Source organism: Mus musculus, chromosome 1 (assembly GCF_000001635.26).
Source record: "Mus musculus strain C57BL/6J chromosome 1, GRCm38.p6 C57BL/6J".
NCBI lineage: Eukaryota > Metazoa > Chordata > Mammalia > Rodentia > Muridae > Mus > Mus musculus.
Genome location: NC_000067.6, coordinates 83,172,133 through 83,198,839, shown reverse-complemented (window position 1 = coordinate 83,198,839; position 26,707 = coordinate 83,172,133). Strand labels below are relative to the sequence as shown.

At 42.0% G+C, this 26,707-nt stretch overlaps 1 protein-coding gene across 10 annotated transcripts in view; it reads right to left on the bottom strand.

Annotated features, from left to right (window-relative positions):
• Daw1 (dynein assembly factor with WDR repeat domains 1) overlaps window positions 1-26,707 on the bottom strand; it is a 50,836-nt gene that overhangs the window by 11,738 nt on the left and 12,391 nt on the right. For 3 of the 10 annotated variants that reach the window (XR_373545.3, NM_001372243.1, XM_011238710.3), the window contains exons 2-10: window positions 19,475-19,547; window positions 18,351-18,534; window positions 16,532-16,590; window positions 15,462-15,584; window positions 10,835-10,934; window positions 7,389-7,496; window positions 6,117-6,223; window positions 1,517-1,619; window positions 640-754 (exon numbers count right to left, since the gene is read on the bottom strand). Coding sequence is in view for 6 of the 10 variants with exons in the window: in NM_001372243.1 (NP_001359172.1) it covers window positions 640-754; window positions 1,517-1,619; window positions 6,117-6,223; window positions 7,389-7,496; window positions 10,835-10,934; window positions 15,462-15,584; window positions 16,532-16,590; window positions 18,351-18,534; window positions 19,475-19,547 (972 nt within the window). In the remaining 4 variants the exon portion in view is untranslated. The remainder of the gene's footprint in view (window positions 1-639; window positions 755-1,516; window positions 1,620-6,116; window positions 6,224-7,388; window positions 7,497-10,834; window positions 10,935-15,461; window positions 15,585-16,531; window positions 16,591-18,350; window positions 18,535-19,474; window positions 19,548-26,707) is intronic. The other 7 variants (NM_001372244.1, XM_011238711.3, NR_027636.1 and 4 more) reach the window with 6 other exon arrangements.

The window sequence follows — 26,707 nt, the reverse complement described above, 5'->3', positions numbered from 1 at the left end:
AATTTGACATGCATGGTGGAACAACATATTATTTATAAGGAAATAATACAGTTTAATATAATAATATCAATAGTGGCCAAGTTGATAATTCCAACAGAATCAAGTATTGTACACAATCTTGTGCACAAAGAGATGATTGTGAACATGGCACTATTATGTATGGAAAACATCAAGGTCTGCACAGACATGTGTGACTCCATCAAGGAGGTGACACAGTCAATGCAAAACATTACATGTGACTATCAAGAACTCAACATGGATCCAGGATTTGTGACACAGTCAGCAATGCCCACTATGCAGAGACCAAGGCAGGAAGATCACAAGGTCAGGCCATCGGGGATACAGAGTAAGTTCAAGTCCAATCTGGACGAGTTACAAAGATCCTAGCTTAAAATAAAACTGATGGGATATAACTCTGTGGGAAAATGTTGTTGACCTCACACTAAACTCTATATTCAATATCCCAATAACACACATAGGAAAACAATGCATCATGGACACACTGTGGTTACATACATGAAGTTAAGGCACATGTTTCAGCCACAGCAGGCTCTTGGGCAGATGGAGCATGGTATAGAGTTAGGCACATTTCCAAGGAAACATAACTCCTCCATAGCTTTAATGTGTCAAATGACTTACCATCGGCAGAAGCTGTTGCGATAAGTTTTCCAGTATAATCAAAGCAGCTGTCTAGGATCTCATCGTCATGGCCTGTTAAGGTTGCTACATATTTCCCACTTGTAGCATCCCACAACTGAAATTAGGAAAAATAGAAATCACCAACTAAGCAACTGAACTCCTCTGCAGAGTGGGAGAGACACACAGTGATCTTCAATACAAGTGAGTCTTGCCAAACAACTGTGTTGTAAAAGACACACAATTCTTTCTAATCAGTTCATTCCACTGTATGACCTAAGACCACAGATAACCATCTGGTCACAGAAAAATCATAGCAGACATTTAGATTTTTCTACAATATTAAGGAAATAAAAAAACATCCCAAGTGATATTGCTTCAGGTACCAGCATGATGGAATCTTTTTTATAACAAATATGATGAGGGCCTTGATCCAAAACTATGAGGACAGAAAATTAAAAATATGCCATGAGATTGAAGGTTTTATGTATAAAATTGAGTGGCAGGTGGTTTCGGCCTCTCAGTAATTACTTTTGAAGTTAAGAGGCTCAATAACAGGAAGAAACTTATTTGTGGTTTCTTGAGGGCTCTGCCCATATGAAATATGCATACAAAATAAACACTGGGACACTGGGTAAAATTAATGTGGTTTTTCAAACAAGACCGTCACTGCTTTTCATGCAATTAAAATCATTTTAACACTTCATGTTTCCTTCAAACTATGGAAACTGGAAACTTAAAATAAAAGTTAGAAATTATTATTTATAAATTAATGTTTAACCGTATGCCCTCTTGGAAGTCTGTTAGTTATTTTGATGAATACCTGACACAATATAGAGGATAGAGACACCTTACAAAGCAAGGCTGACTCTGAGCTCACCATGCAGGTCTTGTCCATGGAGCCTGTTAGTATTAGAGAGCAATCCCAATTGAACAAGGCGCTGCTGATCTCAGCACAGTGACCAATTAAAGTGTGCACCTTCCTGCAAGACAGAAATCGTCACCACTGGTAAAAGATATCGTCCTGGTTTCACTTCTGCTGTGACAAACCACCCTGAAGAAAACACTATAAGAGAAGGGCTTTATTCACTCATTCCAGGTGATAGCCTGTTATCTCAGGGAAGCCAAGGACTCAAAGAGCTGGCCACCTCTCTAAGAGAAGCAAGCACACCCGATGATACCCACTTGATTCTGCTTCAGCTCAGATGCTTTCTTCATTCTTAAACCAGCTAGGGACCACCCCAGGAAAGGATGCTGCTCACATGCAGGGTGGATCTTCCCACCTTAATTAACAATCAACATCATCTCCCACAGGAGTGCACACAGGCCACCCTTATCTGAATAATTCCTCAGAATCTCCCTTCCCAGGTGACTCTAGGTCAGGGGTTCTCAACTTGTGGATATCGAGCCTTTTGGTAATCTTCTACCTCCAAAAATATTTATGGTACAATTCATAACAGTAGCAAATTATAGTTACAAAGTAACCATGAAAATAATTTTATGCTTGGGGTCACCACAAATCAAGGAACTGTATTAAAGTGTCATAGCATTGAGAAGGTTGAGAAGCACTGCTCTAGGTCAGGTTAACAATAAAAACTACCACGGGTGCTTTTACTACAGCATATGCACATATGGTCAAGCCCAGTTGTGTGAACTAAATTTTAGTATTTACAAAATTACATTTTTGGTAATGAAGCGAAAACAGCTCTGCTATTACTCAAAAGGAGAACACTAATTTCCATAAAGCTATACAAAAGTTTTAAGCCATCAAAGATATTGTGACTGAGGCTGGAGAGATGGCTCAACACTTAAGAGCACTCACTGTCTCCAGAAGATCCATGCTGGGTTTCCAGCAACCATGTCAACTAACAACCACCTGCAACCAGTTCCAGGAGATCTCATGTCCTCTCAGGACTTCCTGGGCCCAGACAGGCATGGGCTGGCTGCACATGTTATGAATGCAAAAGAAACCCATATACATAAAGCTTTGCTTTAAGAGGTAATATGACTATGCCTGACTTAATTCAGTCCCAGACAGTTTCTGGTTTGATCTGTAACATATTGTATCATGTGTTCATATGGGGTACACACATTACAGTGTACCCCATAAAATTGTACAATTATCACATATCACATATAACTTTGAAAAACAGTGTTTAAGGAGATGGAGATGTGAACTAGTCTGTTTTCATCATTTAACGGTTTATTATGCTTTGTACTATCTCATTATACATATAAATATGTACTGTTAAAAATTTGATGCGTTCTGGAGGGTTGCCCCAACCTCCTATTTCCCGAAGTTGCCTGTTTCCATTCTTTCTGCTGACCTTCAGGGCTTCAGTCCTTTTCCCACACACAATACAAGATCAGATTCCCCTTTTACCCCCAATCCCCCCCATCCACTTTCTTTCCAAGGTCCCTCCCCCACTCCCCATCTGTGATTACTTTCTTCTCTCTCCCAAGTGGGACTTGGAGAGAGAGGTATCCTCACTTGGGCACTTCAGCTTGTTGACCTTTTTTAGTTGTGTGGACTGTATCTTGAGAATTATGTACCTTTTTTGGCTAATATCCACTTATTAGTGAGTACATACCATGCATGTCTTTTTGGGTCTGAGTTACCTCACTCAGGGCAGTATTTTCTAGTTCCATCCATTTGCCTGCAAACGTCAGGATGTCCTCATTCTTAATAGCTGAGTAGTATTCCATTGTGTAAATGAACCACATTTTCTGTATCCATTCTTCTGTTGTAAGACATCTAGCTTGTTTCCAGCTTCTAGCTATCACAAATAAGGCCGCTATGAACATAGTGGAACACGTGCTCCTATGGCATGGTGGGGCATCTTTTGAGTATATTACCAAGAGTGGTATAGCTGGGTCTTCAGGTAGATTTATTGCCAATTTTCTGAGGAATCTCCAGATTGATTTCCAGAGTGGTTGTACCAGTTTGCAATCCCACCAGCAGTGGAAGAGTGTTCCTCTTTCTCCACATCCTCTCCAACATGTGTTTTGATCTTAGCCATTCTCATTGGTGTAAGGTGGAATCTCAGGGTCATTTTGATTTGCATTTCTCTGAGCACTAAGGACTTTGAACATTCTTTAGGTGCTTCTCAGCCATTCAAGATTCCTCAGTTGTGATTCTCAGTTTAATTCTATACCCCATTTTTTGATTGAGTTGTTTGGGTTTTTTTTGTTTGTTTGTTTGTTTTGTTTTTGTTTTTTTGTTTGTTTGTTTTGGTTTTTTTTTTTTTTTTGGTGATTCACTTCTTGAGTTCTTTATATATTTTGGATATTAGCCCTGTATTGGATGTGGGGTTAGTGAAGATTTTTTTCCCCAATCTGTAGGTTACCGATTTGTCTTATTGGCTAAGTCTTTTGCCTTAGAGAAGCTTTCCAGTTTCATGAAGTCCCATTTATCAGTTATTGACCTTAGAGCCTGAGCCACTGGAATTCTGTTTAGGAAATTTCCCCCTGTGCCAATGAGTTCAAAGCTCTTTCCCACTTTTTCTTCTATTAGATTCCGTGTATCTGGTTTTATGTTGAGGTCCTTGATCCTCCAGAATGCATCAGAGACCTGGGAGGTGAGAGATTCTCAAGACTCAAATGGAGGGATCTTAGATGAAATGCCTGACAGTAGGGAGAGGAAACTTATAGACCTCACCTCCAGCAAGAAGACAGGACATCAAGTGAGGGATGAGGTTGCCATCCCATAGTCACTCTGACCCATAATTTTTCCTGTCTGAAAGAATTATAGGGATCGAAATGAAGAGAAGCCTGAGGAAAAGAAGGTCCAGTGAGCCCAAAGTGAGATCCAGCTCAAGGGAGGTCCCAAGGCCTGACACTATTTCTGAGGCTATGGAGCACTCACAAAAAAAAAAAAAAAAAACAACAACAACAACCAAAAAAAACCTATGATGACTGCCCTCCAAAACACCCAACAATCCGCTGAAAGAGCTAGATGCAGATATTTCTACCAAACCAATGGACAGAAGCAGCTGACCCCTATTGATGAATTATGGAAGGCTGAAAGAAGCTGAGAAGAGATTTTCTGTAGGAGGGCCAGCAGCCTCAATCTGGACCCCCAAGATCTCTCAAACACTGGACCACCAAACAGGCAGCATACACCAGCTGATATGAGGCCCCCAAAACACATACAGTAGAGGACTTCCAGGTTTGTGTTTATTCAGAGATGATACACCTAACCCTCAAGAGACTGGAGGCCCCAGGGAATTTAGAGGTCAGGTAGGGTGGGGGTGGGAACATCCACGTGGAGACATGGGAATGAGTAGGAGGTATGTGATATGTAACAGTGATAAAATATGGAGGGTAAAACTAAAAACTTAAAATTTAAAAAGATTTTAAAATTCAAAAAATAAAAATAAAAAATTGAAACTATAACTTAAAATAACATTTTATAAAGGAATGGGTAATGATTCATAAAGGCATTCTAAAACTCTTGAAATGGTCATAAAATCGATGATTACAGCTAGGAAAGCAACTCAAATGGCAGAGTGCTGGTTTCCATAGTGTGAAGAACACTCCAGGATTAACCCCCAGAGGCTGGAGTCAGGTGCAGCAGCACAAGACTAGATTCCCAACACTCAGGAGGTGGAGGAAGGAGGATCAGACGTTCAAGGTCACCTGCAGCCTCAGAGAGAGTTGGTTTGGAGGCCAGCCTGAGCTATTTGAGACTCTGACTCCAAAAGGAATTAATTAGCTAACTAATCCATGGATGAAGGAAAACACATGAGTGGGTCCCAGAGGCCCATGGGCACTCAGGAGCTGTGCATCAAATGGTTGAAAACCCCATCCTCCCCTCATGCCTTGTGCAATATCTCTTGGATGGTAGCACTGGTAATGAATCCCTCTATCAAAATTCGGAGTCCAAGAGGCAAGTTTTCCAATGCAAATATGCTAATTTAGCTAACTTGTCAACAAAGTAAGGCCAACAAACATTAGAAAGGAAATTGAAGTTCTTGGGCTAAATTAAGTTTGGGAAATTAGCTATGAGTTTAAATTCATGATATTCAGCCTTAGCATAATAAGATGTCACTGAAACTTGATTATAAAATACATGGGACTAATAACAGCTACATAACCATAATCTCTATAACATTCTCCTCTATGTTGCTGCCTTGTATTGGGAAATCACTTATTTTGTTTATCAGAAATACACTAAAGAATCAAACAATGGGAACTGGAGAGATTGTTCATGGGTAAGAGCACTTGCTGCTCTTGCCAAGAACCCAAGTTCGGTTCCTCAGACCTACATGCTGGCTTTCAACCATGACAGTACCAGACAAATTGTGGTGCTCATACATACATGCAGGCAAATTACTAAAACACATTAAAGAAGTAATAATAAACCATGAGTTATACTCCTTCAGAATTTCAACCATGACCAGCTTGAGCAAGGATAAGCTAATACATAACACAAAACCTTCCTAACCACTGTCACAGGTCGAAAGTATCTAGAAAATTACCTTCCAGTACTAGCATCCCATACTACAACTGTGTGGTCAAAGGACCCTGTGATGATTCTGTCTCCTGAGGTGTCAAACGACAAGGAAATGATTTCTGCCAAATGACCCTGGAAAAAAGAGCAGATACAGTCATCTACATGTGTAGATAAGAGCACATAAATGAAGAGTACTTATGTAGTAGATAAGAGTATAGTATCATCTAAAAGATGGTAGAGAAGAGAGAGCTACAGAGAGCAACAGGAAATCCGGCTCGGCTCGGCTGGGCTTGGCTCAGCTGGAGCTGGAGCTGGAGCTGGAGCTGGAGCTGGAGCTGGAGCTGGAGCTGGAGCTGGAGCTGGAGCTGGAGCTGGAGCGAGCTGGAGCTGGAGCTGGGGCTGGGGCTGGGGCTGGGGCTGGGTTGGGAGGGACTGCACACATGCACCACTTTCTCTGCAAGGTGACAAGAAAGTTTGAGAGAACAGAATTCTGTGACATTTGCAGAGTAAATCAGCAAAGCTCGTTGCCTTGCACACTTCCATCAGGTTCATTGCAGAACAATGAACAAAGATGTAGGGCAGGACTGGGTTGTTTTATAAACAAAAAGAACAGGTTTGGGGAAACTAGAAGGGGCCTTTTACATTGTCTTGGAAAGAGTTAAACAGCCATTTTCATACAGACATGATAATAAGTGGTGGGCAAGAGACAAGAGTAGATGGGACAATCTAGTGACTTTAAAAAAGAAGAGACTCCTGTGATGGTGCGATGTGGAACTGGTCAATGGTAGGCGGTGACCATGACTGTCAGTGATCTGCCTCTCCCTCTTCACAAATCATGGTAACAAGCAAGACTGAAACCCACGAGCATCCTCTTTGTGGGTCATGCCCTGTGGCCTTTGTGCTCCCAGTTCCTTACCCTGCTTATTCAATGTAGCCCAGAATTCTAAGCTGAGCATGAAAGGGAAGGAAGAGAATGGATAATCTCAGAAAGAATCTTCTGGAATGGCTTTGCAATTCTGCGTCTTCCAAACACAGCTCCTACCCATTCTCTTTCAGCCGGATAGAGGAGGGGTGCTAAGATTATGTGATTTGCATAACTAAAAAATACAAAAACCTCTTTGGTTTCTCCAGCACTTTCACCTGATTCTTGTCCCAGTGTTCAGCAAGCCAGCAGTAACATCTCCCACAGTTTAAAAGCCAGTGGCTCAAAAACCTCTTCTCACACAGCCTTCATTTCATAGCAAAACTTAACTAATAATTAGCACAAACGATGGGCTTATCAGTGATACAGACATACGGTTAGAGTGACCACTTCCTCTCCATTCTGAATGTCCCATAATTTGGCTGTAGTATCCATACTTCCAGTAGCAACCACTGTACTTTGGGGGTTGAATGATAAACATACCTACAACACAAAACAAAAACAAAAACAAACAAACAAGCAAGCAAAACAGGGAACTTTGGAATCCTGACTCTTTGGACACTTAATTATACATGAAGACTCTTGAGATTCCCGTAGCAGATTTAGCAGATTCAGGTTTAGTACGTTCTGTGCGACCACACTAAGCCATCAACTGTGAGAAACCTGTTATCTCCAGGTAGATGCCTGGGCAATCTCCTCCTAAGGGGGGGGGGGGCATATTCTTCCTGTGCTACCTGCTCTGACACGGGCTCCCTTCACAGTTTGGAGAACACAGAATGAGAGCCGAAGCACAGCCCATCTCCTGCAGGTCTCAAGCTCTCTGTGTCCTTGCAGCTGTGATCACGGTCCTTCTGAGAATGCTTTCTGGTAGTTTTCTGTGGCTTCTGGCTTACCTTGTCAATTTCGTATTCTGGATGGCCTTCCTGGAGGCAGTCCTTCCAGTACCTCCAGATTCATGCCCTTGATCTTCCCATTAGCAACTGTGCCTATGGCTACATCTTCATCACCAAGTAGTCCATCTCTAGTTAAAATGCCTGAGTACTTTCATTGGCTTCCTCCATTGCCGTCCCTTCCTTGACCCAGGTATACCATCCATTTCCCTGATCCTCTGCCTTGTCTCCTGGTCTATCGTTACCATTCAACTGATCGTGCTGGAAGCATCAACACCTTCAGTATGTTCAACACTGTTACTCTTGATCTATCAAGTGCACTCTCCATGCAGATGTTAACTCTATCCAGCAAGAGCTTTCGGTCATCTACCCTCTCTGCCTCATCAACCAACCACACTCCTGTGGAACAGTCTATTAGAGACTGGCGAAGTTACTCTAAGGGCCTTCTTTCTTAAGTTGGGGGACCCATGTTATTAATGTACCACCTTCCTGTCCTTGTGATGTGGTAGAACAGTGACAAGCAGATGCTTATTACACGGTACCTTTCCTCGGTCTCTCTAATGCTCAAAAGTCATGTGACCTCCTCTTAGGCACAGAATTAAGGAAGGGCACTGGCAATGACATAAATTCCCAAACAAGGAATCACCTTGGAGTCCCCCTTCTTCATTACTCAAATCTATGTGGTAACCAAGTACCTCTCTCTCTGCTTCATTAACACTTCTCCCTGCCCCATCTGCCTTAGGACAGCCTTCATCATTGGATCACTTGATAGCAGTAAGATCCCCAACTACTTCAGGTCTTACCTGTCTCCCAATTCTCCTTTAGAATTCTAAAATAACAATACTACAATAATAATAATAACCTCAAAGAACCAAGTCTGGCATAACTCTCTCAGCTAGAAAGCCTCAAAGACATAGCATTCATTATTCACAAGATAAAGTCCAGAGACCCTAGTATGTCATGTAAGTCCCCTTAGATCCACCACATGACTTTTGCCTGCCTCTTCTGCTCCTTCGCTTCCACTTAATATTCTGGCTTTGGTACAGAGACGTGGTGTCATTAACTGGGGAAGCTGTGGATTCCAAGAGCCCATTGCCCTTCACCCTGGACCAGGTGTAGCAGGCAACTCAGCCAGTGTGTGGTACATCCATATTGCATATTCTATGCATGTCATCTCAGAGGTAGGGTCAGGTCTCTGGTCACAAAGAGCTACCTGAATACTAGGAAATGAACCCTGGGTGTGCAGCTCCGGGTGCAGAGGAATGTTGATCCCTATGTCTGGAAAGCACGAGCCACTTCGCTGTCATTCTTTCTGGACACCTTCCCTGACCAAGGATACTTGACCATCCCCACTCCTATAACGTAAGGTCCCACACACACTTCAGGTACAATAACCATGCATCTTTGAATGTATCTGATGATGAGTCTCCTCCTTCTGCTGAACTGAAACGTCCTGAATGACAAAACCATGTATCCACTTCTATCAGGCAAGCAGATGATGTATACAGATGTTTGGTTTTGGTTTTGGTTTTGTTTCTTTTGAGCCCAAGTTAGCTTAGAACTCCCTGTGTAGCCAAGAACGACCTTGATCTGATTCTCCTGCCTCCATCTCCAAGGCTCTGGGATTACGGGATGCCCTACCACTTCTAGCTTATGCAGTGCTCAGAATCAACCCATTGTGATGCTGCTGAGCAAGCACTTTACCAACTGAGCCATTTCACTAGCTCTCCATATGAGGTTAACGGTATCTATTTGATAGATGTTGTTGAGTATGAAATTGTATTACTGTCGTAATAGAAACCATATGCAAAAGAAAATGGTTTCCAAATTCTAAGGGACTGTGGTGACACAGCTGTTCTCTAAAGGAAAAGATCGCGTCTTTCTTCAACTTTGGCCAACTTACTTTCCCTAGCTGTGCCTCAAGACCAAATTTGCTCTTTAGGACCAAATGTAAGCTAATACACATCAAGGGCTTGAGAGCATCAGGAAGAGGCACTGCAGAGGAGTAGCCACAGCATCCAGAGTCTACACAGAACCTTAAACCCCGCAGCAGGCTCTCGTTGAATGAATGTGTTGTGAAGTTGAAGGAGGGTGACAACCAAGTTTGTTCCTAATCCAAGCAGCCTGTTTATTCTCCAGGGTCATCATGTGTTCCACAGGTGTCATTATCTCACTGTCATAAGGGTGGATACAGATGACGGGAGACAAGGGCATCCCCGTACGAAGAAATACTTATTTTGAGTTTTAGACAATGTGTACAAGTCTGAATCCTCTCAAAATGCACGAAATGATCAGCGTACACATTCCCCGTGCTACTGTGATGACCTCATCAACTCTCATTCAGACAATTCTCTAACAATAAACTAATGAAAATCAGAGAGCATGGCTGCCCGTCAAGCTTATATCCCAATCACGTGTTGCATGGCTACTGAGTCAATGAACGCTCTACTGTAACCATATCTTCAGTACTGAGAATTACATCTGTTCTGCTATGGATGATGCATGCAGACCCAAAGTACTGAGTCAAAGCTTCAATATTCAACATAAAAATGACCTCCACTCTTTTTTTTACAGGTACTTATCACTTTTATTTGTAACAAATTATTCCAAATGTTATCCCCTTTCCTAGTTCCCTTCCGAAAATCCCCATCCCCTCCCTTCTCCCCGTGCTCCCCAGCCCACCCACTCCCATTCCCTGACATTCTCCTATACTGGAACATAGAATCTTCACAAGGGCCTCTCCTCCCATGGATGACCGACTAGGCCATCCTACACTACATATGCAGCTAGAGCCACAAGTCCCACCATGTGTTTTCTTTCATTGGTGGTTTAGTCTCAAGGAGCTCTGGGGGTACTGGTTAGTTCATATGAGGTGGGATCCTTAAAGGAAAAGCATCATGAAGTAGGCTTTGGGATGTCAAATGTACTCACAATCTCTGCTGTGTGGCCCCTGAAGGTATGGTAACACTTTCCTGTCTCAGCACTCCAGAGTTTACAGGTCTTGTCAAAAGACCCCGTGGCAATTTTATCACTGAAAATTTTCAAAGTTTAGAAACAAATTCAGCCACCTTGCATGACACAATGAACTCAGACCAGACATACCCAGCTACCAACCTACTTAGGCATACACTACACTGTTAAAACAATTAAGAAATTTCATGTTTGCTCCAATAAGTAACAAAATCAAGGTCTAATAATTAATGGTGTCAATAAGTATGGATGTTAAACATGTTGCATTATAGGTATGGATATACTTTGTAATTATTTCAATTGTTGAATTAATGTAATAACAATGTAACTTCAGAAAATTAGCTACATGAACACCAATAATATCTAGTCTTAGCTGTATGGACATAAACATAAACTCTGCTATTGGTGTACAAAAGGGAGAAATGTCACACAGATAAACCTAGGTAAGCAGCTGATTGATAAGATTTAACTTGAAGGCCCAAGTTCAAGGCCCAGAACCCATAAGAGAAAGTCACATATTAGGGCTTGAGAGTTGACTCAGGAATTAAGAGTGAGTGTGCCCTGTTCTTGAAAAGGACCTGAGTTCAATTCCCAGCACTACCACCAGGTGGCTCACAACTGCCTACAACTTCAGTTCTAGGAGATGCACTGCACTCTTCTGGTTTCCAGAAATACTATGTCCACATGTGCGTGTGTGGATACACACACACACACACACACACACACACATACACACACACACACACGAACTTATACCCATAATTTAAAAATTAAAATTAAAAAAAATTAGAAACAGAGGAAAATACCTAATAAAAAAAATTTAGAAACATCCAGGCATGGTGGAAGAGGTGTTTCTGAGGGGGTAAGAACGGGCCAATCCCTAGGGCTTTGGGCCAGTCTGCCCAGTCTACTCAGCAAACTCCAGGCTAATGAGAGACTTTATATGAAAAAACATACCTGAAATACACATCTTGGATACACACTCAAAGACCTGAGTCCCTTTCAAACAAAAGATTGTGTTGACTTTAGTACCGTATTGCCCTTACTCAAAGGCCACAAAGAGGTTAGCCTGATTATCTTAGCACTTAATCTTGGTACTGAAATCTTTCATTTTACCCCCATCCACATTTACCTCTTTCATAAAATCCACTAGTTGGATTATCTGTTGTGGTTCTTTGGTTTGCTTTGCTTTGGTTTGCTTCAAACAGAATCTCATGACATAACTACGTAACTTGAGTAAAGCCAGTCTAGGCTGGCTTTAATCTCAGGACTCTCTTGCCTCAGCCTCCAGAGTGTTGAGACTCTAGACATGCACCACTGTGCTTGACATTCTATTTCATTTTATTTTATAATCTTAAATATTTGTTTTCTGTTCTTTCTCCAGTGTTTTCACTTTTCTTTTCCGAGCTTGGGCTCTCGCCTATGCTGAGCAAGTGTCCGACCACTGAATGACATCCTCAGCCCTACATTGTCATCACACGTTATCCTGCTATAAGCTCACTTTTTAAAGTGTAAGGGCCAGGTCATAGGTCCCAAATCACACATACTAAAGAAAGTCATAAGTGTTCGGGACGACAGGCACAGAACTTACATTTGTCCAGACTAACGCTGATGTCTTGCCTTTTTCCTCTGGTCCCAGGCCACCCAGTCACCGCATCTGCAATCACTCTGACAGGGTGAAGCAAGGACCTTTCTGTAGGTGCACAATGGCGGCTCATCCTGGTGAGCAGCCACAGGATGCCCAATAGCTTCCTGGCACTCTAGGCCAATCAGGCTCCAGGGCATCAAGACACTTTGCCTCCACTTCCTGCTGCTTTTTAACTCTCACTCAACATGAGCTCGAAGCCTTGAGAGGTATCTCAGTCCATTTTGCCAGCCTTTCTGCCCTTCAAATGCACCAATCTCAAGGTGCCTTATCTCCTGGCCAATTTGTATTCAGTGACAAACTGTTCTATATATCTTTACGACATCATATCATAAAAGATAATTATGTTATAATAGCTCAGTGATTGAAGAATTACAGTATTGAGTCAAAAATTACCCTCAACCTTATAAAGCACACAAACACTAAGTGAGCACACACACACATAACTCATGCACACACACACACACACACACACACACACACACACATACACTGCACCAACTTAGACACGAATGTGTGGGTACAAACACATACACACTCCGCCTTATTCTTTGATAGATATCTCAGGTGCATTCTCTGAACCCCAAATGTAATGATGTGCTAAGGAAAACCGTACTTTAGCTCATAAATAAATCATCAGGCAGAGACAACTCTTTTTATAATTTGACATGTGGATTTTCATCAAGGCATAGGTAAAATTCAATAGAACCACCAGAATATATGCCTGTCTCTACAAAATGTTGTTCACAAACACAAGACTATCATGCCAGTTAAATAGACAGTAAGAACATGCGGTAAAATGAGACATTACACAGTATTAAAACAGTATCACTTGTGATTTCAATACTTTTTCATTTCTACAAGTTAGTTTAATTAAGTACTATAAAAATTTCATTATACTATAAAATGTATGCATCACAGTCAATTCTCTGCTATTTAATTATACTAGTTAATGTGTTCACCGTGCCCACTTACGCTGAGTGTACTATCATATCATACTTAAGGTGTTTGGGGAGTGATTCAAAAGACACAATGACAGAAGAAACCCACATCTATTGTTTTAACTAGGATGTAAAACTCTAAGTGCAAACAATGTCACAGACTCCATTGCCACCCTCTGCCACTCTGTCAAAGAAGGCTCCATGCCTTGTGAGGACTAAGGGTCCCCTGCCTCCTCGGTGGGCTTCTGACTCATTTCAGTTTGCCAAAGCAAGCCTTGTGGAAGGCACATTCACTGTCCCACTCTCGTGTTCACAAGCCTCTGTGAGCAGTCCAGTCCTGCAGGAGAGAGTGTGACCCCACAGCATTGCTGACCCCATTCCTGCGCCCTGCTGGGGGAAAAAGTCACTGCAGACACACACTGGCTATGGGGAAGCGGGCGAATCACCAGCTTAAAAGCCAAAGCTGGTGCTGCTCCCTCATCCTGGTATGGTCATCAGGCTTCTGAAGGCAGGGCTAGGCATCCTGTGAGTTACCTTTAAAGACACCCAAGCCAGGGGAAATCTCCCTGGTCCCCTCCCCTTAGCCTTCAAGTACTTACTGCTGTGTTCTAGTTGCCAGAAAGAGACATAGTAGATTTCTCAAACTTACTTTTTTTTATTTCAATTTCTAAAGCACACATAACACACACATGAGAGAGAGATTTGAGATTTGAAGTTTGAGCCAGATTCCTCAAACTGTCTTCATTAGTGCAAAAAATAATTTGGAGGGATCAGTTGTGAAACAAAAACAACAACAACAGCCACAATCTTCAAATTTTTCTCAAATATATACACTAGTGTGGCACTCTTGTGACAGAGAGCCAAGGACTCTGAAGTCATTAAACTGACCCTGGGTCAGTAAATTAATCACCTGTGCTGAAAACCTGACTGAATTCCCACACTCTTTAGCTTTGTTTTCTTTGAAATGGGATGAGAAAAATTGGAGAGATGGGTCTTATGTGAGTGAAGGGACCTTCTGCCTAGCACAATGGCCTGAGATTGGTCTCTGGGCCCCCACGTGGTAAGATAAGTGAATCCCGGGAAATGTCCTCTGAACTACACATGAGCACCTTGGCTTCTCCCTCCCTCCCTCCCTCCCTCCCTCTCTTCCTCTCTCTCCTCTTCCCTTCCTCCCTCCCTCTTCCCTCCCCTCCCCCACTCTCTCTGTCTCTCTCTGTCTATCTCTGTCTATGTCTGTGTGTGGTTTAAAAACTGAAATTAAAAAGCTAAATTGAACATATATTTTAAATTTTTAAATAGTACGAGAAACTTAAAGGATTTAAATCCACTGGAAGGACAGAATCCGCTGAGTCTTACCCACAACCTTACTTGGGAGGGAACTTCTCAAACACTTTCCTTATCTGCTTTCCTAGAAGACAGGACCTCTCTTCTCATTTTTGCACCTCATTGGTGTAGGCAATACTTCTTTTTTTTTTAAATTACTAAAGATACTTTGTGTAGTTGAATTCACTGGTAATTTCCACAAGCATGATTGTTGAAAGCACAGACTTGTGGACCTGTTGATGAGCTCAGAATCTCACCACAGAAGAGGCAGGCACAGTGATGGGGTGCCTGGTGACTGCAGACACCCATGGTGTCATGGGCATCTGAAATGGGTGGTGAGTAAGACAAGAGGACCCTGTTAGTGTGCGGAGCCGGGTACCCAGAGGTTGGCCTAAAGGGGGCCTCCACTCTTCTTGGCACTGTTGTTTAGCATATTACTATTTGCATATTTTTCCTCTGCCCCGAAAAACAAAATATTCATCTATAAATGAAAGAAGCCAAGTTACATGGCAGATGAGTGTCACTCTCCCCAGAGCCAGAACAGTTCGCTCTTCAGTAAGAACCACTTCCCACTGCAGAAGAGCAGTAAATTACAATCCTCCTTTTTCCCTTAATCAACCAGTAGGTGGGGGGAATGAGTGATGGAGGGGTGAGCAGATGAAGGGATGGATGGACATACCCGTAAGGATTGTTGAAGGCTATGGCATACACCACATTCTTGTGGCCCTCCAGGGTGTGCAGCTCCTCTCCAGACGCCGTGTCCCACACCTTGCAGGTCCGATCATAGCTTCCGGTGATAAAGCTAACACGGGGAACATCAACATTGCAGGGCGTGGTGAGCATGGCAGGCATTGTGCTCGTAGATACCTTGGTTTTGGTTTTCTGTTTGTTATTGTTTTCCTACAAGATAACTCCTTTATTATCCCCTGATATTCCTTTTAATATTGGAAATCATACATTCAGTACAATGAACAGTTTCAAATTCTTTGACTTAAAAACCTACTAAAAAAACCATAAATCTATTCCTATTATATTCTTATACAATTAAAGTGTACATTATAATGACTTCTGTGAAACTTCAAATTCTGCAATGTGATTAGGACAATACTTCCAGTTGTTGGATCATAACTTCAGACTCTATTGTTCACCCTCTTCCCCTACACTCTACACTCTCTGTAATTACATTCTGCAGTATAAAAATGCATGTCTGCTTGACAGCTGTTTGGCCTGGGCTATTTTATTATAGCAATCCCAGTGAACTGATAACGCATACTTGAATGCCCGTATTTGAGAACCATCCTTTTTTCTCAACTTTCCTAACCAGACCTTCAGATCCGAAGCTGAGCAGAGCATTCTCTGAACACAGCATTGGTGATTCTAGGCATTGTACACCAAACCACAAAGCTAGATAGAAAAGGCCCTTTTTGAACCAACCCATCCCAGGTAGCCATGGTGCTGCCTCTGATTGACAGCTCCTGTAGCCAGGCAACGAGCCCGGCACCCACATAGTCTGCTCAGGTCTCCTGGACTGTAGCACTCTGGGTGCCTGTCACACAATAGTAGATAAACACATAGAAAACTTGGGTCGGACAAGTGGGAACAAGTGCTTGCATTTCTCCTCCGCAGTTAGCAGAATCAGGATATCCAAGGGCTGGTCCCATTAGGCCTGTAACAAACTGAACTATTGGAGAAACCCTCAGAAATGCTCATCCTAATTGCCAGAAGTTAAAATGAACAAGAGGACTTTACCAGGAGCCTGCTTTGTTGAGTGCCACGTTGGTCAATGGCAATATGTGTGCTCTGAGAACCTTCAACAGAAGAAAACACCATTTATTTTTGACTCATACCAAATTAAGTGTATCTATTTTAATTTCAAACAAGCAGTGAATTTTGATGTATTCTTAGTCATATGTAGTAAATGGACAAGATCCTCAATAGCCAAACAAACTAGGAAATCAAGATAAACTGTATTCTCAGTAGCCACAGACAATTGCAAGAAGTAACTGACTCACATTCTATCAATACAAATTTACTATTAAGATGAATTGAGCTTACTGAAGAGGATTCCACGTGGCACACTGTTTTACACACACTACATATGGTTTTCTACGGAAATTTGAACAGTGTACATAAGAAAAAACCTTAAATATGTTTCAATTATATTTTATACTGCACTATTAATTAATTTTAATCCTAAAATGCCTCATTTATCTTTGAACCCCTCCGATATCTATCAGCTAGTGGTTGCTAACTAGATGGCCATTGAATAAATATAGTAATTGAATAGCTGACTTGTTGAGTGGTTAACTGGGGTCAACATCAGATAGATCTCCTTCTAAACTACACTACTAATAGCTTCCTTTTTGCTATCAAATATGTTCTCTTGAATGAGAAACTACAGGTCACTGTAGCTACGCAGCTTATATTTCTGATAAAACATTGCCACCCGCTGGAGAAAATGAAGAATGAAGCGCCTCACATTCTAGGAACTTGACTAGATGGAGACCAAGGAGAACCTGGATACTTATGTCAGGTAGAACCAATGAATGCTAAATTGCTAAATAAGAAATGTGACTTTCATAATGATGATGATGACGATACCTAAAACAAAATGGTAATTCAGTATAACAGGAAAAGAATCTTAGAACATTCTTAAATTAGTTTCAACAGCTCTTCTTAAGTAATTTCATGGATGCATTTGTTATATTTCTAGTTTTTTCAGAAACATAAAGAGGAAAAAGCATACTTCTACCATATTTGGTCAACAATTCACTGGCTTGCAGTTTAGTTCACAATGAAGCAGAAAATGGAAAATGTTGACATATCACGAAATACAACTTCTTGGAAGTACTCTAACTAGAAAATAATTTTAGGGCTGGTGAGATGGCTCAGTGGGTAAGAGCACCCGACTGCTCTTCCGAAGGTCCGGAGTTCAAATCCCAGCAACCACATGGTGGCTCACAACCATCTGTAACAAGATCTGACGCCCTCTTCTGGAGTGTCTGAAGACAGCTACAGTGTACCTACATATAATGAATAAATAAGTCTAAAAAAAAAAAAAGAAAACAATTTTAATAATCTGGAAAAGGGAGAAGTCAATTTACTTTAAGTCCTTCCTGAAGTTCTCGAGAGTCGGGATTCTGAGAGTCACTCATGCTTTCAGCAATACCTATTGAAGGGTTAGTCTTGGCAAAATACACACACGTGGAATACTAAAACCACAAACAAGTATTTTTCTAGGAAAAAAAAAAAAGTAAAGATAGCTGGGGCGGTGGTGGCACACACAATTCATCCCAGGACTCAGGAGACAGAAGCAGGTGGATCTCAAAGTTCAAGGCCAGCCTGGTCTACAGAGTGAGTTCCAGGACAGCCAGGGCTACACAGAGAAACCCTGTCTCAAAAAGAAAAGAAAAGAAAAGAAAACAAAACAAAAACCCTACATTTTAAGAAAAGATATTACTTTTAAGAGCAATCAGAAAGCACCCGTTTGTCCTTCCTGGTATTCATACACATGCCTTTAACAGATAAGGTAGCAGCCATGGTTCTGATGTCCCTAAGCACACCTTACCTTAAACAGGTAGAAGTTGTGGTCGCTATGCTGTCTGAGTTTCTCCTGAAGCCTCTGCACTAGGAGTCTGACTTGCTTTGTCCGGGACGCTGTGATCAGAGGCTCTGCTTGCTGGATCTCTCCTACTAGGGTGTTGACATCAGTACTGAAATTCACCCCAAACACTTGCATGTCAAATTTGCATCTATGTTTACAACACGAAGAATTGCGTTATTTTGAGCCAGGAAGGTGGCTTGGTGGGTAAAGGTGCCCACGTACAGACAGGAGGACCTGAGAGTGAACCCCCAGAACAGTACAAGTGCCAGTAATGGCTGGGCTCCTGTCAAGAGGCAGAACACACAACAAGGAGACTTATTTCTGGTAGAATGAAATCCAAGACCATGCAAAGCTTGTAGCTTTTTTGATCCAGTATGTTACTGGTCCATGTGACATGCTGGCTCCGCCTGTGCAAATGGAGGTTTGCATAGGGTTTCCTACACTGTGAATCCGGGGTACTTTAACCTATGGAGAACTCCTCTGGGCTCACATAGAGCTTCAGCTGGAGGGGATCTCTGGTCTCAAACCTCTGCCCATTCTCTGATGGTCCATCAGCTTTGTGAAATCCTTCTTTACTGAGGAAACAACAGGCTAGATTGCATCTTTGAAACTCAGTAGCCAGTACTGTTCAGAAGTGCTAAGGCTACCAACAAATAGGAAAGTCTGGGGAACCCATACAGATGGCAGGAACTACGGAGACATGAAGACTGGGTGACCTACGGGATCCTGGCTGTGGTCCTGGAACACAGAAGGCAAGTAGAGCAAACCTCCGAGAGCCTGAGTACAGAATGGACTTGATGCGTCGATGGCAATGTATCAATACTGGTGTGCTGGCTGTGACTATTCTACACAAATAGGGAAAGCTGGCCGCGCTGTCTTCAATATATTCTAAAAGCTATTCTAGACTAGCCAGATCATCTTTCAAAATAGTCTTGCTTCAGAAAAATGAAAAAAGGGAAGCAAGGGCAGAGTGAGGACCTTTATGTTTTTAATAATAAAGTTGCATCCTCCCAGCCAATATCCTTACTGGGGTGTTCGCCTGAAAGATTTTGGTATGAAGCACGCACTGCAGTACACGGCTCACTTACCTAGGACTGAGCTCAAGTAAATCTATGGATTTCGTCTTTAATTCTCCACCTTTTTCATATTCCAGCATAATTCCTGTAAAATAAGCAAGCATGATAGAAAGAAAACCCAGGAAAGGCTAATGCAATTAAGAGTTCTTTTTTTCTCTCTCTCACCTTTACTTTTCAGATTTTTAATGTTTTTTGTGTCTATATTTGTGTGTGGTATATGCACATGTCCATGTGGCTATATACCTGTATTGGCTAGTTTTGAGTCAACTTGACACAGCTGGAGTTACCACAGAGAAAGGAGCTTCAGTTGAGGAAATGCCTCCATGAGATCCAACTGTAAGGCATCTTCTCAATTAGTGATCAAGGGGGAAAGGCCCCTTGTGGCTGGGACCATCTCTGGGCTGGTAGTCTTGGGTTTTATAAGAAAGCAGGCTGAGCAAGCCAGGAGAAGCAAGCCAGTAAAGAACATCCCTCCATGACCTCTGCATCAGCTCCTGCTCACTGACCTGCTTGAGTTCCAGTCCTGACTTCCTTTGGTGATGAACAGCAGCATTGAAGTGTAAGCCGAATAAACCCTTTCCTCCCCAACTTGCTTCTTGGTCATGATGTTTGTGCAGGAATAGAAACCCTGACTAAGACAATACCCATGCAAAAGAAGGTGTGCACACACTTGCAAAAGCACATATATCGAAGGGCGGGGTGGTCAAGGTCAGGTCTATTATTCTCTACCGTATTTTTTCAAGGCAGTGTCTCTCAAGCTCATCAATTCTGTTAGAATGCCTTGCCAAAGAGTATCAGAGGTTTGCCAGGCTCTGCCTCCTGAGTGCTAGGATGCTGACGATCTGGTATCCGGTCTTCAATTTTGTGTGGCACTGTGATCTGAGTATGAACTGTCTCCCATCAGCTCCCAAGTATGAACACTTGGTCCTTAGTGGGTAGTACAGTTTAGGAAGGTCACACAGAACCTCCTTGGTGGAAGAGCATCCCTGAGAGGACAGAGGAGGCTATACCTGGGTCCCACTTCGTGTTCCTGCTTGGCTTCCTGTGACCATCCACAGCACAGCCATACTGGAAGCCCCAAGCTATCCTTGTCCTACCTCATTCACTCCATCCCAGTGGACAGAAACAGCCACAACAGAGTTCCAGCCCCTCAGTTCCCACCCTACCACAGGGCCCAAGCTAGAATTGGAATCCAGCAGCAGCCAGGAGGACTCCTAGCATGTTCTCCAAGCTGATCATTGGAGGACAACCCATAGCATCCATCCTAAGAGGGAAAGGGTCAAGTCCGGCGTGTGCCAAACCTGTCCACAACCACACGCTGAAGCAGTGCCCAAGAAGCCTTGTGTCCTTGTCCTCCAGCTAGCGGCAGTGTGAGTTTCCTGCAGTTAACCTAAGGGGTCACTTGGAAACAGCAGACATGGACTTTTGAGCCCGTCACTGAAGTTGCAAAAGCATCAGAAATGCAAAGCAGAGTGCAGAGATAGCGTTGAGGGTCATGAGAGCAAACTGTCTCAGCACTAAACCCCACAGCTAGGGACCAGCCGATGTTACTATAAGTAACAAGGTGATGAGCCGATAAAACAAATTGGACACGCAAACTTTATATGCCCCAGTACAGGGAAACGCCAGGGCCAAAAAGTGGGAATGGGTGGGTAGGGGAGGGTATGGGGGACTTTTGGGATAGCATTGGAAATGTAATTGAGGAAAATACGTAATAAAAAATATTTTAAAAAAAACAAATGTTCTAGATAGAATCTTAATAATAACACCTTGGTGCTAAAACCAGGAAGCAACAGTCAACAAATACCAATATCCAGGATACATTATTTTTAAAAAGTCATTTATCATGCTGAGAACTTGCAAAGGCCAATAGCAAATGCCAATGCTGAGATGAATGGTACTTTTCAATTGTCTGGTATACATTTTAAAGGAAGTATCATTAAAGAGTGTCTCAGCATGGGATGGAAAGATGGCTCAGCAGTTCAGCATGCATACAGCTTGTGCAGAGGTCACTGATTCTGTCCCCAGTTTCCACAACCACCTGCAAACCCAGCTTCAGAGGAATCAGACTTAAAAACAAAAGTAAAATCTTAACAACAACAAAAAAAAAATGTTTCAACCAACTCACAGCAGTTGCATATGCTGGCATAAGACTTCCCAAGGTAGGCAACGTTCCAGCACTGAGGGGGGAATAAACACAATTTCCAACCCTGCCTGAGGAGCTAGGGACAGTTGATGACTCTGGCAGAAAGAGAATGGTTTTTCTTTAAGGGTGTGGTCCCTGGTAGGCAAACTGTGCTTTGGTGGATGACCCCATATTCATTCTGATACATGAACAGACAAGAAGTTGAGGGGTGGGTAAGTGTGAGAGGCACTGGAGGAGGCATGGAAAAATGAATGCAATCAAAATACTATATGTGTGTGTGGTGAGTGTATGTGTGCATTAAATCTTCAAAGAATTAATAAAATACTGCATGTTTTAATACTTAATCACAAATCCACCTGTGATGTTTTATAAGAATGGGAAAAAATCCAAGTTCTACCCAGTCCTCTCTGCAAGCTATTCCAGAGGTCACAGCTCGGCCTATATCCCTAGAGGCCTGCTGCTCCCTAGGACAACCATGTGAGATCCCAGTGCCCTGCCAAGACACGTCTCCAGACAAGCCCAGGAAGACATGAGGTTGTCCAGTCTTCTCTGCACTTCATCCTCCAGTCTATGACTTTTCCTGCAATTCTGGAGGGCTGCAGCCATCAGGAACCACCAAGTGAGATTCCCACTCTGATCCCTGTCTGCCAGCCTCTCCAAGCAAATCCAGCTGTGATGAGTTCTGCCCTGTTTTCTCTGTACTCCATTCCCCACGATACAGCTCTGCCTGCTGCCACCTGAGACAACCAGGTGAGATTCCCCATGCCCCAAACCCCAGCCCACTGGGTAGTCCAGCAAGCCCAGCAGCCAAGAGGTCTGTGATGTACCCTTTTCGCTCCATCCTCCAGACCACACCTCTACCTGCAATTACAGATCTGCACTCCATTTCCTAGACCACAGTTCTGCCTGCATCCCAGGAGGCCTGCTGCCACCTGGGATAAATCAGAGACCTAAAGCCATCCGGGACTACCAGCTCTGCCTACATCCCTGGAAGCCTGCTGACACCTGGGACAACTCTAGCTGCACTTCCAGAGGCCTTCTGCCATCAGGGACTACCAGGTCAGCCAACACCAGAGACAGCCAGATGGCTAAAGGCCAGCATAAGAACACAATCAACAGAAGCCAGAGCAATAAGGCACAACTAGAGCCCAACTATCCTGCTATATAGCAAGAACTGAATATACTAGCACACCTGAATCATAAAAAAATGGCCTTAAATCTAATCTTATGAAGATGATAGAGGCCTTTAATGAGGAAACAAAGAAATATAAAGAAATATAGAAAAATACAATCATACACTGAAGGGAATTAATAATACTGTTCAACACTGAAAATAGAAGTAGAAGCAATAAAGAAAACACAAATTGAGGCAAGTCTGTAGATATGAAAATCAAGGGAAAAGAACAAGAACTACAGATGAGAACATCACCAACAGAATACAAGAGGTGGAGCAGAGAATCTCAGGCATAGAAGATACAATAGAAGAAATTGATACATTGATCAGAGAAAATGCTAAATCTAACCAGTCAGAATGGCTAAGATAAAAAATTCAGGCGACAGCAGATGCTGGCGAGGATGTGGAGAAAGAGGAACACTCCTCCACTGTTGGTGGGATTGCAAGCTTGTACAACCACTCTGGAAATCAGTCTGGTGGTTTCTCAGAAAATTGGACATGGTACTACCAGAGTATCCCGCAATACCTCTCCTGGGCATATATCCAGAAGATGTTCCAACTCATAAGAAAGAAACATGCTCCACTATGTTCATAGCAGCCTTATTTATAATAGCCAGAAGCTGGAAAAAACCCAGATGCCCCTCAACAGAGGAATGGATACAAAAAATGTGGTACATTTACACAATGGAGTACTACTCAGCTATTTAAAAAATGAATTTATGAAATTCCTAGGCAAATGCTTGAACCTGGAGGGCATTATCCTGAGTGAGGTAACCCAATCACAAAAGAACTCAAATGATATGTACTCACTGATAAGTGGATGTTAGCCCAGAAACTTAGAATACCAAAGATATAAGTTACAATTTGCAAAACACATGAAACTCAAGAAGAACGAAGACCAAAGTGTGGACACTTTGCCCCTTCTTAAAATTTGGATCAAAACAACCATGGAAGGAGTTACAGAGACAAAGTTTGGAGCTGAGACAAAAGGATGGACAATCTAGAGACTGCCATATCCAGGGATCCATCCCATAATCAGCCTCCAAACGCTGACACCGTTGCATACAGTAGCAAGACTTTGCTGATAGGACCCTGATATAGCTGTCTCTTGTGAGAAAACGCCAGGGCCTAGCAAACATATAAGTGGATGCTCACAGTCAGCTATTGGATGGATCACAGGGCCCCCAATGGAGGAGCTAGAGAAAATACCCAAGGAGCTAAAGGGATCTGCAACCCTATAGGTGGAAAAACATTATGAACTAACCAGTACCCCAGAGCTCTTGACTCTAGCTGCATATGTATCAAAAGATGGCCTAGTCGGCCATCACTGGAAAGAGAGGCCCATTGGACCTGCAAACATTATATGCCCCAGTACAGGAGAACGCCAGGGCCAAAAAGTGGGAGTGGGTGGGTAGGGGAGTGGGGGGAAGGGTATGGGGGACTTTTGGGATAGCATTGGAAATGTAAATGAGGAAAATACCTAATAAGAAAAAAAAAAAAGAAAATGCTAAATCTAAAAAGTTCATGACACAAAACATCCAGAAAATTTGTGACACTACGAAAATACCAAACCTAAGAATAATAAGAATAGAAGAAAGAAAACATTCCCAGCTCAAAGACACAGAAAATATCTTCAACAAAAATCATAGAAAACATCCCTAACCTAAAAGAAAGATATGCCTATAAGTGTATAAGAATTTTACAGAACACCAAACAGATTGTACCAGAAAAGAAAATCCTATTGTCACAAAATAATCAAAATCCTGAATGTACAGAACAAAGAAAGAATACAAAAGCTGCAAGGTAAAAGGGCCAAATAATATATAAAGGCAGATTTATCAGAGTTACACCTGACTTCCCAACAGAGATTATAAAACCAGAAGGGGCTGGGCGTGGTGGTGCACTTGGGAGGCAGAGGCAGGCAGATTTCTGCATTCGAGGCCAGCCTGGTCTACAAAGTGAGTTCCAGGACAGCCAGTGAAATACAGTCTCTGGAAACCCTGTCTCAGGAAAAAAAAAAGCCAGAAGGGCCTTGACATATATCTTGCATCCTAAGAGATCACAGATATCAGCTCAGTTATATATAGGTGTGTCTGTGTCTGTGTGTGTCTGTGTCTGTGTGTGTGTGTGTGCATGTATGTGTGTGTGTGTGTGTGTGTGTGTGTGTGTGTGTGTGTGTGTGTGTATTCACTCATTGGACTTTAACCAATTTATTATTTCTCAACATCAACAGACTCAATTCACAATATAAAATTTTATTCCAATAAAAAGACACAGGCTAACAGAGTGGATACAGAAACAAGATCCATCATTCTGCTGCATACAAGAAATACACCTCAACAACAAAGATAGACATTATCTCAGAGTGAATAGCTGAAACAGGATTTTCCAAGCAAATGGACCCAAGAAACAAGCTGGAGTAACCACTCTAATATCTAATAAAATTGAGTTTCAACCAAAAGTAATCAAAAAAGATGGAGAAGAATATTTCATACTCATCAATGGAAAAACCCACCAAGATGACTTCTCAATTCTCAACATCTATGAATCAAATGCAAGGGCACCCACCTTTGTAAAAGAAACATTACTAAAGCTTAAATCACATATTGGACCCCCACACATTAATAGTGGGAGACTTCAACACCCTACTCTCACTTGTGGACAGGGCATCAACAGAAACTAAACAAAGAAATAATGAAATTAACAGATGTTATGAACCAAATGGTCCTAACAAATATCTTCAGAACATTTCACCCAAACACAAAAGAATATACCTTCTCAGTACCTCATGGAGCCTTCTCCAAAATTGAGCATCTATTCAGTCACAAAGCAAGCTGCAACGGATACAAGATGATTGAAATAAACCCTTGCATTTTATCAGATCACCATGGATTAAAGTTGGACTGAAACAACAGAAAGCCAACAAACTCATGGAAACTTGACAACTTTCTACTCAGTGACAACTGGATCAAAGACAAAATAAAGAAAGAAATTACTTTCTGAAATTTAATGAAAATAAAGGCAAAACATATACATACCCAAACTTATGGGACACAATGAAAACAGTGCTAAGAGGAAAGCTCATAGCACTAAGTGCCTTCATAAAGAAATTGAAGAGATCTCATACTAGCAACTTAACAGCACACTTGAAAGCTCTAGAGAAAAAAAGAAGCAAACACTCCCAAGAGGAGTAGATGACAGGGAATAATCAAACTCAGGGATGAAATCAATAAATTAGAAATGAAGAGAACAATACAAAGAATCAATGAAAGCAAGAGTTAGTTCTTTGAAAAAATAAACAACATAGACAAACCCTTAGCCAAAGTAACTAAAAGTCAGAGAGACAATATACAAATTATCAATATCAGAAATAAAAATGGGTACATAACAACAGACAGGGGAAATCCCAATAAAATCATTAGGTCTTACTTCAAAAGTTTGTACTCCACAAAATTGGAAAATCTAAATGAAATGGACAATTTTCTGGATAGACTCCACTTACCAAAGTTAAATCATGATCAGGCAAACAAGCTAAATAGTCCTATAACCCCTAAGGAAATAGAAGCAGTCATTAAAAGTCTCCAAGAAAAAAAAAAAAGCCCAGGGCCAGATGTTTATAGTGCAGAATTCTACCAGACTCTCAAAGAAGAGCTAATACTAATACTCAAACTATTCCACAAAATACAAACATTGTCAAACTTGTTCTATGAGGCCACAGTCACCCTGATAACTAAACCACACAAAGACTCAACCACGAAAGAATTTCAGACCAGTATCTTTTATCAACAATGATGTAAAAATACTCAATAAAATACTTACAAACCAAATCCAAAAACACATCAAAAACATCATACAGCATGATCAAGTCATACCCTTAAACTCATTGCTCATCCAAGAGCAGGCATGGTTTAATATGTGAAAATCC